The sequence below is a fragment of the Mobula birostris genome, chromosome 1 (genome assembly GCF_030028105.1).
Source record: "Mobula birostris isolate sMobBir1 chromosome 1, sMobBir1.hap1, whole genome shotgun sequence".
Lineage (NCBI taxonomy): Eukaryota > Metazoa > Chordata > Chondrichthyes > Myliobatiformes > Myliobatidae > Mobula > Mobula birostris.
In genome coordinates, this window is record NC_092370.1 from 175,019,220 (window position 1) to 175,036,542 (window position 17,323).

The 17,323-nt window shown below is 39.8% G+C and overlaps 2 protein-coding genes across 6 annotated transcripts in view; one reads left to right on the top strand and one right to left on the bottom strand.

The window, feature by feature from the left end:
- LOC140201773 (gephyrin) overlaps positions 1 to 17,323 on the top strand; it is a 667,155-nt gene that overhangs the window by 139,403 nt on the left and 510,429 nt on the right. The window lies entirely within an intron of this gene.
- Positions 9,332 to 10,055, bottom strand: LOC140198143 (Y-box-binding protein 1-like). The gene has a single exon (XM_072259474.1). It carries the CDS (start codon positions 10,049 to 10,051, stop codon positions 9,332 to 9,334), a length of 720 nt encoding a protein of 239 aa, XP_072115575.1. The 5' UTR covers positions 10,052 to 10,055.

Here is a 17,323-nt window from a genome sequence, read left to right on the forward strand (position 1 = left end):
ATCCCACAATTTCCCTCTCTTCTTTTTAGTGCACGCGCATACCAGGGAGAGTGTGTGTGTGAATACTTACATAGTCCAAATAAACAGAACTCAACAATTTCCCATATTTTTATGTATATATTAAAATTAAATTTGAAAAAAATTTAAAGACAATTCAAATGTCCATTAGGATATAAGAATTAGTTCTAACCCTTGATGTTAATACAATTCTTAAGGTACCAAGTGCCTTTAACAGCACAAGAGCTGGAACTCCCTTCTTTGTGAGACAGTCAGCTAGTTGCTTCTTTGTGGTTGACCATAGCACATGATGAATTTTCAGTGCTCAGACAAGTTCTTTGATGCTGCTTATCTCTAGATGAAGCCTTTTCTTGATAACTAACTTGGTGGATTTGATGGCATTAACCAAAGAGTAGTTTTGTCTGTGACACAAGTTATTTGTAGACTGTTCTTCTTTGGGTCACTGTGGTAAACCTCAGAATAGAGTGTGGCCAGAAAAACAACATTGTCCATACCTTCAGACATTGCAAGGGTTTCTCCTGCCAGTGTACTCCATAAAACTCTTCATATCCTTTCTGATTGCCAATAGAGAGGAGAAAATCTTAGCAACATACACAAGATGCCGGAAGAACTCAGCAGACCTGACAGCATCTATGGAAAAGAGTGCAGATGACATTTTGGGCTGAGATCCTTCATCTGGACTGGAGAAAAAATATGAGGAGTCAAAGTAAGAAGGTAGGGGAAGGGGAGGAAGAAACACAAGGTGATAGGTGAAATTGGGTGGGGGAGGGGTAAAGTAAAGAGCTGGCAAATTGATTGGTGAAAGAGATACAAGGCTGGAGAAGGGGGGATATCAAGGCTGATAGGAGAGGACAGAATGCCATGGAAGGAAGAAAAGGAGGAGGAGAACTAGAGGGAGGTGATGGGCAGGTAAGGAGATAAGGTGAGGGAGGGGAATGGTGATGTGGGGGGCATTACCTGAAGTTTGAGAAATCGGTGTTCATCCCATCAGGTTGGAGGCTACCCAGATGGAATATAAGGTGTTGCTCCTCCAGCCTGTGTGGCCTCATTGCGACAGTAGAGGAAGCCATGGACTGATGTCGGAATGGGAATGGATTGTGAAATTAAAATGGGCGGCCACTGGGAGATCCTGCTTTTTCTAGTGGACGGAGCATAGGTGCTCAGCGAAGTGGTCTCCCAATCTACATCGAGTCTCGCCGATAAGTCTTCCCATTTCCCCCATCAGTACAATGAAATGTCCCCCTTGAGTACTTTCATCAGGAAGTTTTCAAAGTGAGGCATCACTGAAGACAATGAGTCTTAGTGAGCTATCTTTTCCAAGCTGTTGTAACTTAAAGACTGCTTTTTTGAATTGAATTCTGCACAATATCTTGATTGCCTCATGTAAAGTTTGTACTGTGGCATCAAACGTGATGTCAGGTCTGCTCTGCCTTGCCACCCATAGAATCTGACCTATCTTTGACCTAAGTTGCTCAGCTTCAGCTTCACTGAAGGGTGCATCCATTGTGTGGCACATGATTTCTTGTAGACACTGCCTTTTGGCCAATGTCTCTAGCTTCCTCAAATACTCCATTATTTCTCCAACTTCTGATTTCATTCTGTATTGCAGATTCAAATGCACCTCTTTAGTTACTGGAACATCTTCTTGATATTTCTTGGATGGTCCAGCTTGATCTATACTTGATTCAATATGAAGTCTGTCAACACATGACATGTTGACTGACCCTGCAGTGCCAGTAACCATGACTGGTTCTAGGGAATTCAAGTTCTACCAACTTTTGTTTCTCCCAGTGGCTTTGCCTGCTCGTCCCAAGACTTCAGCTTTGTATGAGATGCCAGTGTCTTGGTCTACAAATCTAACAGTTTGTCCTGTTTTAAGACTGAAACTTCCATGTTGTCTTCGCACTTGTGATAATTTCTGTTCAGGCAAGTCTGTTAAGTTCCCATCTGCACTCTCCACAACTCCAACCCGACCAATGACAACTCCTGGACCTTTCCATTCTGTACAGTATGCTGTTTTGTAATACACTTTGTCCCCTGTGTCATATTTGTTATTTGTAGGACGGACCTGTGCCCTCAGTGCTCTTCGAATTCTCTCTGAACACTCTGCTTCAGTGAAAGTTTTCCTTGATGCATGCAGTTTTGAAATATGTTTCCCAACCCATTCACTCCTTGTAGGGCCACCTAGAGCAGGTGGTCTGTCAACCAGTATAGAGGGAAGGTTTGGATTCTGACCGAACACCAATCGATATGGTCTATAGCCATATACATTGTACATAGTGTTCTTCACCATAAGGGCCCAGTCCAGGGCTGTATTCCAATCATAGCCCTTGCTTTTCTTTACCTTCAGCATTGTTTCTGTAAGCGTTTGATTATGTCACTCCACAAGTCAGTTACTCCAAGTACTATATGCCACTGTTGTCTTTGTTTCAGTGTTAGAGTTCTCTGCCGTATCTCTGAGGGTCTCTTTGTATTTACAATGCTACCAGCACCGAAAGGTGTGAACTATCAATGATGTGGAGGTACCATACTCCTTGCTGCAGTTCATATAGGTCTATGGCTACTGTTTTTTGTATTCAGATGCGGTGGCAGACCAACTGCAGGATTGGGTTTGGGTTTTGGCATGTCTCACAGCTGTCAATTTTAGAATTGAAAAATAATCTGCATCTTTGTTTCCAGAACTCTTGAGCAGTTTCTGAAGTCTATCAATTGAAACTTCTTGTAAAGTTTGAAGAACACTTAGCAGTTCTCATCTATGGTTGTGTTTTGTGTGACAGTTAGTACTTCATTCTCACATTGGTTCTCCGTAATACCTTCATCTGGAACGTTCGCACTGTGATGTCCAGAGCTGGTGATTTCAAGAGACAGTGGCTGTTGAAATATTGTAGGTTGATCATTCTCCATATCCAGTACTGCTTTCTTTAGGGAAGATTTACTCAAGAGTAATGGAATGTTCACTGGTACCACCTCTGTTTCAATGTAACAATTCGTCTGCCCTATGTTTTTGGGTATTTTCACTCTTGGTGGAATGTACAATCTTTCCATCTCCAAATTTGAATGCTTTATATGTATCTCTGTTCACCAGTTTCTGCACTTCATTTTGGCTTAGTTCACTCACACAGCTTTCAAGCCATTTTTCTCCATACAGTGTGTGTGTGTGTGTATATATATACTGTATCTTAGAGCAGGGATCCCCAACCTTTTTTGCACCGCGGACCGGTTTAATATTGACGATGTTCTTGTGGACGGGGGGGTGGGGGGGGTGGTGGTGGTGGTGTTAATCACGACTGGAATATAGGTGATAAGTCAACTATAAGTCACTTATCAGTTGCTAATACACTCAGTTTTGTTTCTAAAAGGGTTTATCTAACAAATTTAATATTAAACACACAACGCGTATTTTCCTTGCGTGAATATAGTGATAAGTCAATTATAAGTCATAAGGGGGTTCCTTATGTCCAGTCTATTCCGTAATTTAGTTTTCGTTCCATTCATTGCAGAAAACTCTGCTTCGCAGAGATATGATGTTGGAAATGGAAGCAATGTTTTCAGTGATTTCGTGGCTATCTCAGCCTTGACTTTGATCCTGAATGCCGGCAGAAATGTTATGTCAAACATACTTTTCAGCCCACCGTCATTTGCAAGCTCGAGGAGTTGGTCTTCTTCCCACACTGACATGGATGATTCACTGGGGACATTCACAAAAAGGTCACGGGCCCATTCCTTTGCACGTCTTGGGTCATATGTGGTTGTGAAGTAACGCTTGAATTCTGTCGACAGCAAAGATAGGTGTTCGCGCACCATCTGTGAGCCTCAGTCTCTCCCTAATTCGCAGCTAATGTTGGGAACATGTCAAATATGCCCCTGTCCACTCGCCATCCCCACAGTTCCAGTTTGGCTGTGAAAGCAGACACTTAACTGTCTTCAAGTTGGCAGATAGTCATTCTCCCTTGAAGTGACAAATTGAGTTCATTGAGCAGGTTGAAGATGTCACACAGATAAGCAAGTTTTGCTATGCACTCCTCATCACTGAAGTGTGCTGCCAGTGGTGACTTTTTTCCTGAAAGAAATCTCTGTAGCTTCTCTCTTAACTCAAAAACCCTGGCCAGGGCTCTCCCCCTTGATAGCCACCTGACTTCAGTGTGTAAAAGAAGGCATTTGTGCTCTGCATCCATTTCCTCGCAAAGCTGTTCAAACAGATGTGAGTTAAGGGCTTTTGCTTTAATGTGATTGATAACTTCAATAATGTCACTCAATACTTAAGATCAGGTGACATTTTTGGGCTAGCCAGCATTTCCCTGTGTGTGACACAGTGTGTAGACTGGCATTCAGGAGCAACTTCTTTGACTCGGGTAGTGAAACCAGACTCATTAAGCTGTTCCAACAGCTGTACTTCGATGTCCTCTGCTATGTCATCGATTCTCCTTGAAACTGTGGTAGCTGAAAGAGAAACCTGTGCCATCTTGTTAGCTGCAGCTTCTCCCAACAGTTTACGGCACATGTCCTTGGCAGCAGGCAGAATCAGTTCTTCATCAACAGTGAAAGGCTTCTTAGCCTTAGCAATATGGCTAGCCACTAAGTACAATGCTCTCAGAGCAGCAGCAGTTGTGGAGGTGGTGGCTGTCAGCACTTGCTTCTGTCCCGCTTGCTCACGTTTTTTCTGCTCAAAAAACTCAACTGGTTTGTCTTTAGTGCAGGGTGCTTAGACTCAAGGTGCCGAAGCAGTTTTGAGGGCTTCATTGCCTCATTAGACAGCTTGTCTCCACATATCACACACAGGAGGCTTGGAGCATGAGAGTCACCGGTCGCAATAAAGCCATATTTTATGTACAACTTGTCGTATTTTCTGTTGAAGGGGAGCTTTCTTTTTTTTGCAGTCTCGGCCTCAGCTGTCTCTGCGTTATCATCATTGTTCAGCCTTTTATGTCCCCTACCATCTCTTCCAAAGAAACTCTCAAGCGACGTTTGTTTTTTACTCATCGATTAGTTGTAGGTTAATGACCGACTGATGTCCTCGCGTGGGTAATGACCTCGCGTGCGTTCAAATTCAACAGTGCGTGACAGGGAATGAGGAAGGGTGCAGTTGACTCATATCGTTTCCTCGCAGCCCGGTAGCACATGCTTTGCGGCCCGGTGGTTGGGCACCACTGTCCTAGAGATTCGATCATCAAAATCTCTGCCTCAGAAGTCTCTGCATTAGTGATTACTTCACAAACAATGTGATATGGCACTCTTCTACATCTTCAGATTTGTTATTTTCTTCAGTTAGCCTAACTTGTTTGGTTCTGTGTCAACAGTTTCTTGCCTAGTGATAAGTACTTTGAGATACCGCACATTTCAATCTCCTACTGTATGTGTTTATTGGATTTGTGCCAGATAATGGTACCCTTGTCTGGTCCTTCTGGGACCTACGCTTACTATTTGCTTGTTTCTGCTTAGTGAAGTATGCAGTTTCCTGGCTGAAACTAATTCTGACTGTTGTCTTAGTGACCTTTTCTCCAAAAATCCTCTTCTGTACTGATTTCATAGATGCAAATGTAAGTGCTGTGCATGCAGTTAATACTAGCTACTTACCCCTTATGTCTAGACATGCAGTATTGAACAATTTAAAAACTAATACAGCACCAGCAAGTTTTATATTTATACATGTGACTGTACTTTTGTTGAATTGTCTCTATAAATTTTTGTCAAAGTTCTGAATATGCCTCATAAGTCCGATCCTTCAAAAAACAGTCAAGTGCATTCATCTGCTAGTGTGGGATCAGTGGTGTGCTAGATTCCACAAGCTTCCACTACTCTCTGCTCATTACCAAATCTTCTTTCGTCTTTGCTTTTTCACCATCAGTCACTCTCTTTCCCCTGTTTTTTATGCTCCCACTTACTCCCCCCTTGCTTTTCTCATCTGTTCCCTCTTCCCTCATGTGTCTCCCCCTTGTTCATTCACTATCCCCGGTGCTCATTCCTTTCTGTACTGCTTGTTCTTTTCTTGACTCATTTCTTCATGTTTTTGCTTGTTCCTTTCATCCCGTTGGCAGCTCCCTCCTTTCATTCTCCCTTAATCCTATAGTACACTCAATCCTTCCCCAACAAAGTGTCCTTTCAATCTCTTTGGCCTTCAATCCCCTTTTTTCTCTCACATTTGCTGTTTGCCTGTTCTAATTGCCTGGTTATCAGAACCTGTTTGGTGTGCAGCTCTGGTGGAGAGTTGGATGAAACATTGTCTTCACCGAAATGGTCTCTCTATGCGACTGTGACTTGACAGTCAACTACTTTAGACTCTTATGGGGCTATTGTTTGCCAGTAGGTCCAATACTTTGTTGAGGGGTTATCCCTGGAAAAAGTGACATGGCATTTGAATAGGAGCAGTAAGATTATCTTCAAAAAGACTGCAATGGGACACAGCTTTTGCCACCTCATAGAAATAAGGCATCAATCCTAAGTTACCAAAATTAATCTATAAGCAAGGTTAAAATTAAATTTGCTTTAATAAAAACAGATAACTTGTCATGGGTTAGTCTCTTGTATATTGCACTTAAAATTGTGTTTTAAATTGAAATTCAAAAGAAGCTGCAAAGCTTCAGGTAGCTTGGAATGATTCCAATTTGTAATGTCAGAAAATGAGGTCTGTTAACACTAATATTGTGTAATTCCTGTTTCTAATATTCACCCAAAGTAAGAAAAGCAATTTTAAATACTTCTACGTATATTGATCATGCTGCATGTGGTGAAAAGGAAATTAAATTGAACATTCTTGTGACCCCATTAACATAACCTCAAAATATATTCAACATGTTTACAAAACTTACAGCATTATCAAAATAGGAAATGAGACTTTAAAATTTAATTGAGCTCCTGTGGGGCGATTCTTCAAAATAGGACCAAATTTGTTTTAGGCCAATAGATTTCTTGTGCCTGTTCCACCATTCTATGAAAAAGTGACAAACCTGTGACTAAGTTCAAATGCTCATGTAAAGACCAAAATCAAATAAAATACAATTCCTTGGGTCAGTCAACTTCAGTAAATTTAACATTCAGGCACAATATTCTTATATAGAAACACTACTCCAAAAATTCCTTGACAAAAGATTTTAGGCTAAGTGATATATAGTATAACTTCAAATTTCCCATTGATTATTCTGAAATAGTGAACTGACATGTAGAGTTTTTCTACAAAAGTGAATAGCTTGCAGATTTTAAAAAAGACATTGGATGATTGTAATTTGGACGTGGGCAGTTCTTTTCAAAATGAAGGATGGAAATGCTTTGGTCGCAGTGATTTGTCATCATTAGTGCTACTATCTTAATTTCTGTTCTTTTGCTAATTGCTACTATTAAATTCAGTATTCATGAGATATTCAGTATGCTCTCATTTTCCTCTCTGATATAAGAAATTCTTCAATATAGCTATCACTTCCTTATTTTCAGTTATATCACTATTAACAATAGGCTCATATTGCTGCTGACTATTTTATTCTGATGTAAATGTAAAGTAAATATTGATTTTGGTATCCTTATGCATGTGTATTTTTATAGCTCAGTGTGTTTTGTTATTTACAGCATCAGGAGACGCCATGCTAGATTATACATTACTTTGTGTTCTTTTACAAATGTTTGTACTTTCATATTTTTTTCCTTATCAGTTCACATTTCATTTTAAACTAGATCTGTGTCACAGATAATTCAGTTGAATCATTGACAAGTTGAGTTAGGTGTTCTGAATTTCTTCTAATTAGGTATTCCTTTCACTTCAAGTTTGTGGGTTCCTAAGTGGATAGTGAAGTCAATCTGGGAATAGTACATAGGACGTGATAGCTGATAGAGCTGCAGGTGGGTATCAGTTGTGGAGAGCCTGTGTGTTCCTGATGCATGAACTTGGGGTTCTCAGTCACATCCCAAATACTCCCTCTTCAGCTGTAACTCTTTCAGCCAGGATAGACACATTCAGTGTAAGAGGGTATAGATTAAGGGTGGGACGGTTGTTTAAAGGCGATTTACAAGGCAAATTTTCTACATAGAAGCGGTAGGTGCCTGGAGTGCCAGGAGAAATGGTGGAAGCAGGTGAGATAGTAACATTTAAAGAGGCAATTTAAATGGGCACATGAATTGGCAGAGGATGAAGGAACATAATCCATCTACAGGCAATGGGATTAGTTTATGCCATCATGATCAGCACAAGATGTCATGGGTCGAACATGCTGCATGTTCGATGGGACAGAAATTCCCACAAGTCGGTGAGGATATTCATGGAGGCTTTGAGCATATCCTTGAAACTTCACTGCTGGGGATATTCATCTGTTAGAGGACACTGTTGTCGGTTTGGTTGCCTTCCCAGTGAATATGGTGGATTTTGTGGAGATAGCATTAGTCATATTTTTCCATCGCTTTGAAGTGCCAGATAATAATCATCTGGATAAAGAAATCTGTGGATTATGATATAATACAGAACAAGAAAGAGGATGATGATTTTTGCCTTAAAAACAAAAGTGTTTCTGGACCAGTATGAGTTTAGTTTTGCAGGTAGACAGCTGAATTTAGAATTGAGTTGGCTTATTGATGCACTGCTGAAGGACATCATTCAGCCAATCAGTTGTATGTTAGTACCAGGAGACTATTCCTACTAACCTTGTCTCAATCCAAAATATTGAGCATCCCTCTGCATCCACTACTGTTGAATTCCTAAAGCACTTTGTTTTTTTTTTGTTCCTCTCACTTCCTTGTATTTCTACAGTCCATTCTCTCATACATCCACTTTGATTTTAATTGTCATTAACCTATACTAAGGAGTAATTTACGATAGCCAATTACTTTACCTGTACCTATTTGTGATGTAGGAGGAAAGAAGCACCCAGTAGAAACTCCTCATGGTCACATGGGGAACACACAAACTCTGCAGACAACATCCGAAATCAAGATCAATTGTTCAATTGTTCCTAAATGCCTTAGGATACAGAATGTTGTGTATGTGGCCGTTTACACAACAATATCATTAATAAAAACGCTAGAGACTGGAGCTAAGTTAACAAGGGCTTTTACTTACAGAACCCGAACTGAACACATCAATATGCGCCTAATAGCGCATGCTCAATACGATGTATTAGTACAACATTAAGCAATCCTATATTACACAGTAGGTTATGTGGTACACTCCTCCCCTTTTATTTTAATAGTGTATCAACTTTTTTTTCTGGGGCACTACGCTAAACAAATACGTGTACCCTTAACATACAAACGCTTACCAATTATTTACTTAGTAACTTAATAATATCAAATTATAATGAGGTAACATATTAATAATTATTATAATAATTATAACTCAAGTCTCTGGAGGAGATCTTCTCTGTCCCTCTGGGTAACGTCTGCCCATAAACTTGTTTGAATGGAATTGATTTTGTCCTCTGTTAGGTTTACCTTCTCCCCCAGCAACCTGGCTTTCATTTATTTTACCACCCTCAGCAATTTCTCCCTGAGGCTGGTCGCTATATTGTGGGCAGTGACCATAGCGACGATGAACAAAGTAAGGTGAGTAACGCTGTCTTCTGTAAGGACGGCGATGTTGCTGATTTTGATCATCTTGGTTTTCTCCATCTGTTGTTGTCTCTGCTCCATCTCCTTCCTCTCCACTTTCAATGTTCTGTTGGTAATTACGTGGTGGACCTCGGCGGCGAGGGTTGTAGCGACGATAACGATTTCTGTCCACGGCATATTGGCTTCCTTGGACTGGAATGTCTTTGGAACCAGTTACATTTGCTGCTTCTGCACCCTTTTCGCCTTGCACTACGTCGAACTCCACAGTTTCACCGTATCCAACACTGCAGAGGTATTTCCGTTGGTTATTTTTTAAAGCAATCTGATGTACAAACACATCTATCTTTGTATCATTCTTGTTGATGAATCTATATCCATTTTGTATGATGAACCACCTTACTGTTCCAAGAACCTTTGTTGCGATAACTTTCTTCTCCCCGGGGAATTTGGGTTTGTCTGGCTGTTGCTGCTGCTGTTCGGATTGCTGCTCCGTCTCAGCCTCGCTCATGATGTTGACAGGCTTCGTGAGGTGGTTGCGGCTCAGGCCGATCTGAGATGGCGCTCCTGCGCGCTCTCTGCTTCTTTCTTCTCTCTAATATAATTCCTTTTCACTCTTTCTGTCTCCAGTTGCAGAAAAAGCTCTGCATTTCGTATTCCTTCCTTGTATTGTTGATCTGGTTTCTTCATCCTTTTCTGATACTCCTGCAAAGTGCCTTCCTGTAACTGCTATAGCTGTCTTTTGGGAGATGTCAATTTCTCCTGGTACATCTCTTTTATTTCCAGGTAGTCATCATCCTCCTGCTTATTGGCAATATCTGTCTCCCTTGCATCCTCTGTATGTTCATCCGAGTCCGCCGAGCTGCCCTCCTTTGTTGACACATCTAGTGCCTTGATGGTGTGCCAATCCAACTGAATTTTCCCGAGTCATTCACGTCCCAGCAACGGTGGTCCTCCAATTTTCAGTACGTAGAGGTACAGCTGCTGGGTTTTGTCTCCGTAGGTCAGTGTCACTTTAATTTTACCTTTGGGACATGCTTTCTGTCAGAAAACAGTCGTTTGTAGTCGTGTACAGAGGTCACTGTTAAAGCTGAGCCTGTATCCAGCTCCATCTTCAGTCTCACGCCTGCCACTTGTAGAGTGATCCATATTACTCTTCGATCATGTCTCTTTCACGCAGTGAAGTTGCAGACAAGACAATTCACTTTCGTCGGAGTCATTCTCATCAGAACCGCTTTCTTTCATTTTGTGTACCTTGTAATTTACTTTTTGGGGTTTCTTGTTTCTCTGTATTTTGCTCTTTTCCTGTTGTTTACTAGCTTTGCATACTCTGCCAGTGTGACCCTGTTTGCCACAGTTTCGGCATTCTTTGTCTTTAAACCAATAAACATCAGGGTCATGTGACCTGTTCTCACAACAGTAATATTTCTTTCCTTCATTTCTGTTCAGCATGTCCCCACAACGGTAACATTTCTTTCCTTAATTTCTGCTCAGTGACATTTTATTTGTAGCATGTTCCAGAGATTTTTGTTGTATCTCTGAAGCACTTCGTGCAGCTGTTTCTAATAATATTGAGATGTTCAGCGCTTTCTCGAATGTAAGGTCTTTTTCACACAGGAGCTTCTTCTGTGTGGTTTCACAGTGCATGCCACACACTAACCTGCCCCTCATGCATCTGATAGACCAGCTCCAAATTGACAATATTCTGATAGTTTGTGCAATCAACACAATATTCAGAAATGCTTTCATTTTTGCTCTGATTCCAATTGTAAAATTTAAATCTTTCAGCAATGATCAATGGTTTAGGGTTTAAATGCTGATAGTGTCTACTATTTGCTTGAACGTCTGTCAGCTGGCTTTTCAGGGGCTAACAAGCTCCGTAGCAGGCCGTATGTTTTCGCGCCCATTACACTAAGTAAGACACTGGCTTTCTTTTCTTCATTAACATTGTTAACATTACAATATAACTCTATCCTTTCAGTATAAGTTGCCCAGTCTTCAATGCCACTATCAAATGCTGTAATGGTTACAATTAACGCTATCCTTGTTATGTGAATTTAGCCTCGGTCCCTTGTTTTCTTTTTGACTCATGTGACTTATTTTTTGCTAGCGTTGCGACCGTACTCTAGTTACATGCCTGTGTTGCTCTTTTTTTCCTCTCCCTTCTGAGGCAGGCAGACCCTCAGCCCTGGGGTTCAGCGCTGGCTGTGGTCTCGCCTGGATGCGCCACGGCTCCGACTGTGTCTTTCGGTCTCCCGACGTTCCCGACTCCGGCTGAACTCCCGCTTCTTTTTAGGCTCGCGGCCTCCCTCTGCCTCTTCTGAGTGCCGTTCTCAATTAAAACATGGTGCTCCAATACGATGCAGGTTCATTAACCTCGCTGCCAATTTGTTGTGTATGTGGCCGTTTACACAACAATATCATTAATAATAACGCTAGAGACTGGAGCCAAGCTAACAGGGGCTTTTACTTACAGAACCCGAACTGAACACATATATACAGATCAATACGTGCCTAATAGCGCATGCTCAATATGATGTATTAGTACAATATAAAGTAGTCCTATATTATACAGTAGTTTATATAGTACACAGAAGAAAATAAAGTTTAATATGATTTCTGTTTATTTTATATTCCATATTCAATATGCAACCTGAAATTGAAAGTAATGAACTCATGCTACAAAGCTGTACATGGGTTTTACAAAGACATTAAAAATGAATTACTTATTTAAGACTATGGAAATAACTCTGGAGGAATGGCAGGAGAGTTAAACAGTTATTTTTCATTTGTTTGTGTGGTAGAAATGAACCCCTCTTCCCCTGCCTCCATTAAAACTCAACAAAAAAATGCAGGAGAGAAATTAAATACCAACACCACCATTAGAGAATTAGTGGTAGCCATGCTAATAGGGCTGAATGCTGTCCTCTAGGCTGACTGGTTTTGCATCCTAGGATCCTAAAGTAAGTGCTTATAGCAATAGTGATTACACTGGTTGTAAATTTCCAAAAATCGTTAGATTACGGAGCAATTTCAAAGGATAAGCAAGCTACTCTTATTCAAAAAGTTGCAAGGCAAAATGTATTTAATTATAGACTTGTTAGCCTAAAGCCTATTATTGGAAAATGTTAGATGAAATTATTAAATAGATAATAGCAGAAGATTTAAAAAGTCATAATCTGATCAAGAAGAGCCAGAACAACAGGAATTCTGCAGATGCTGGAAATTCAAGCAACACACATCAAAGTTGCTGGTGAACGCAGCAGGCCAAGCAGCATCTGTAGGAAGAGGTGCAGTCAACGTTTCAGGCCGAGACCCTCCGTCAGGACTAACTGAAGGAAGAGTGAGTACGGGATTTGAAAGTTGGAGGGGGAGGGGGAGATCCAAAATGATAGGAGAAGACAGGAGGGGGAGGGATAGAACCAAGAGCTGGACAGGTGATAGGCAAAAGGGGATACGAGAGGATCATGGGACAGGAGGTCCGGGAAGAAAGGCAGTGGGGGGGGGGACCCAGAGGATGGGCAACAGGTATATTCAGAGGGACAGAGGGAGAAAAAGGAGAGTGAGAGAAAGAATGTGTGCATAAAAATAAGTAACAGATGGGGTACGAGGGGGAGGTGGGGCTTAACGGAAGTTAGAGAAGTCGATGTTCATGCCATCAGGTTGGAGGCTACCCCGATGGAATATAAGGTGTTGTTCCTCCAACCTGAGTGTGGCTTCATCTTTACAGTAGAGGAGGCCGTGGTTAGACATGTCAGAATGGGAATGGGATGTAGAATTAAAATGTGTGGCCACTGGGAGATCCTGCTTTCTCTGGCGGACAGAGCGTAGATGTTCAGCAAAGCGGTCTCCCAGTCTGCGTCGGGTCTCGCCAGTATATAAAAGGCCACATCGGGAGCACCGGACGTAGTATATCACCCCAGTCGACTCACAGGTGAAGTGTTGCCTCACCTGGAAGGACTGTTTGGGGCCCTGAATGGTGGTAAGGGAGGAAGTGTAAGGGCCAGAAGAAGAAGAAGAAGAGCCAGCATGGCTTTGTGAGGAAATGAAGGTGAAATTCTGTGCACTAAGTTTATTGAGGTTCACTGAGGAAATATTGACCAGAACAGTTAGAGGGGAACCAGTGGATGCAATATATTTAGGTTTTTCAAAAGGCATTCAGAAAGGATCTACAGAAAAATATTTCACAGAATGAGAGTGCATGGAGTTTGAGGTAATATGTTAGTATGGGCAGAGCACGAAGCAGTCAGTAAGGTTAATTTTCAGCTTGTCAGACTGTAACTAGTGAAGTGCTATAGAGATCAGTGTTGGGACAACAGCTCATATTAATGATTCAGGGGAAAAACTTAAAAGTAAATTTATTATCAAAATACATACAGTATATGTTGCCATATATTACCTTGGGATTCATTTTCTTGCAGTCTTTCACAATAAGGCAAAGAAATACCATAGAATTAATGGAAAACTGTACATAAACAAAGACTGACAAGCAACCAATGTGCAAAAGAAGTCAAACTGTGCAAATAATAAAAAAAGAAAATATAATATAAATTGCAGATAATACAGACAAGCTGTGAAAAAGATGCAAGCAGTTTGCAACAGACATGGTTGAGTGAGTAGGCAAAAAAATGGCAAATTAATTACCATATGGGAAAAGTGAAGAGGTTTACTAGGCAAGAGAATTGATAAAATAGCTGAGTGTTTAAACAGAGAAAGGCTGCAGAAAGTTGCTATTGAAGGTTGCTATTGAAGGTTCTTACATGAAACACGAAAACTATAATTGGAAAGGTAAATAAAATGCTTGTTTTATTACAGGTGGGTTATGACTGAAAAAGGTATTACATCACAATTACTATGGACAGTTTTGGTATTATAGCATTAAGGCAGTTCAGAGAAGATGCAGTAGGATTATCATGGGGATGTAGGGAATTATTTTATGAGATCAGATCTGTACCCATTGAAATTTAAAAGAATGAGAGGCAATTTTATTGAAATGTTAAGATTCTTAATAGCTTGGCTGTGTAAATATTGAGTTTAAGACCAAAGGGCACAGAATCAGAATGTGGATGATCATTTAAGGCTTGGATGAGGAAGATTTTCAATCCTCAAATGGTTACGTATCTTTTTGGAAGGTAAATTATTAAATATATTATAAGCTGTGATCAATTTTTGATCATAAGGGAATAAAAGGATATGGGGATAAAGTAGGAAAGTGAATCTGCGGAAGTTTGAATTGCACATGATCTTATTAACTAGCAGAGCAGATTCAGTGTTGTCTTCTCTCATTTATATTTCTCATGTAGAGTAATAGTTCAAGTTTGATATTTAGTCCACTTTTGTCTCCCACCCGACCTACATAAATACCCTTCCTTGGATGCTCAGATTCCCAAATATTTTCACATTTACTGGCAAAATCCAAACAAACGTTAAATAAATATAAGAAGGCCACTAATAAATGCAACTGAGCATGTTTTATTTAAAGAATAGTAGAATATAGGATTGCTACCTAATAAGTTTGGAAAGGTAATTAACTTAGATACTTCCAAAAGTAGATTGGGCAAATAATTGGGAGGAAAAGGAGTAAAAATTTATGCTGATAGGATTAAGAAATGACATCGGAAGAAGTTCTTTTTCCAAATCAGGATTATCTTTTGTTAAAAATAAATTCCATGGTACTTGTCAAATTGGCATTGTACCTTTTATTTGCAACTGAACATAAAAAAATTGTGACATTATGTCCTGATGCCCATGTGTGCTTTCAATGAAACATCAAAATGTTTTTTTTGCAAATATTTTGGTATCTTGGAATGTAAAAACACTGCAGAAGAGATATGTTTTCTATCAAATCAAATAATTGTATTTGTGTAAAACAAGTGTTGAATGTAATTTATTTGTGATAAAATTTAACATTGCTTTTCCCAGGATTTTTTGAGCTATAAGACAGCATTTTAATCTATAAATGTGCATGACTTGCATTAATAAATACTTCTTATAAATGCAATTGAACAAAAGCATCTTACCTAAGGAAGTTCTTAATTGAGAAAACTTGGAAATCTAGAGGTACAATTTTTTAAATAGGTTTAAACCACCAGAAGGTAGTTTTTTTGCACTAAAATCATTTAATGAGAGTTTCAAGAGCAATCATGAAATTTTTATTGATTTTGCACAGTAAAACACAATTGTACAGCTTGATTCATTGCATTGTTTATTGGAGTGCTGTATTGTTGAATGACAAGATGTGGTTCCACCTGCAATTTTCCCACATGGTAAAGTTTTTATTGAATATCAGTCTAGTAGATTTAGGAAGCTGGTTGCCAGCATGAAGGCCTATACACTTAAAAGGGTAATCACCATCTCATTCTAAGCTTTGATGGGAGCTTAGGTTCACATTACCTATCTGTTCTCCGGATCAGTGAGCATCTATAATTTGGGAGTAAATTAAATTTTATTTAACATATATAATGTATAACAATTACAGTATGGAAACAGGCCATCTCGGCCCTTCTAGTCCGTGCCGAACTCTTACTGTCACCTAGTCCCACCGACCTGCACTCGGCCCATAACCCTCCATTCCTTTCCTGTCCATATATCTATACAATTTAACTTTAAATGACAACATCGAACCTGCCTCAACCACTTCTGCTGGAAGCTCGTTCCACACAGCTACCACTCTCTGAGTAAAGAAGTTCCCCCTCATGTTACCCCTAAACTTTTGCCCTTTAACTCTCAACTCATGTCCTCTTGTTTGAATCTCCCCCATTCTCAATGGAAAAAGCCTATCCACGTCAACTCTATCAATCCCCCTCATAATTTTAAACACCTCTATCAAGTCCCCCCTCAACCTTCTGTGCTTCAAAGAGTAAAGACCTAACTTGTTCAACTTTTCTCTGTAACTTAGGAGATGAAACGCAGGCAAGTTATTTTAGTTAAAGGTATTATCTTTTTATTGGAATCAAAATAAATCCAAGGAACCTGTGATGAATTTAACATTAATCATGCTTTAATTAAATTAAGCTAAATTTGTTGAGATTTCTTATTTTAGCTTGATAGGAAATTTTAAAGATATTTATTCAGTATAAGCATATTTAAAATAAATTTTCCCAGCCATGCCTTCTCATTTTCTTTCCAGTTATATTTCTAAAAGTTATTTTATCATTTTGTTTTCAAAGATATCTTTGTTTTATTTTATTTTGGTTCCAAATTATAATTCCAATGGTCCTTGAATATTCCAAAACTTTTCACTATTTACCACTCTTTAAATGGTTTGAGTTTCAATGATGCATAAAAGTTTGTTGTCAACACTATTAAAATTTTTATCATCAAATCTTACAATTATGGTAACTTACATGCTTGTAACTTCAGGAATGCATGGTTTTAATTTGACATACATTGTTTCAAGTGGATATTTTCATTGAGTAGATTGCCGGGTGTTTATTTGTAGAGCTGTGAATTATTCAAGTTGCCTGGTGATTGGTCTGGTAAATGAGAGGTTCTAAAGGGTCATTGCCGACCTGGTGAAACGTAGTTAATATAGTATAGACTGGGGTTCAATTGTAATATTTCAGCTTCCTCTAAGCAAATCTCTAAAAATGTACCACGGAGAGCATCTGATTGGTTGCATCACCGCCTGGTATGGAGGCTCCAATGCACAGGATCAAAAAAGCTGCAGACGGTTGTAAACTCAACCAGTTCCATCATGGGGACTAGCCTGCCTGCCATTGAGAACATCTTCAAAAGATGGTGCTTCAAGAAGGCACCATCCATCATTAAGGACCCTCACTAT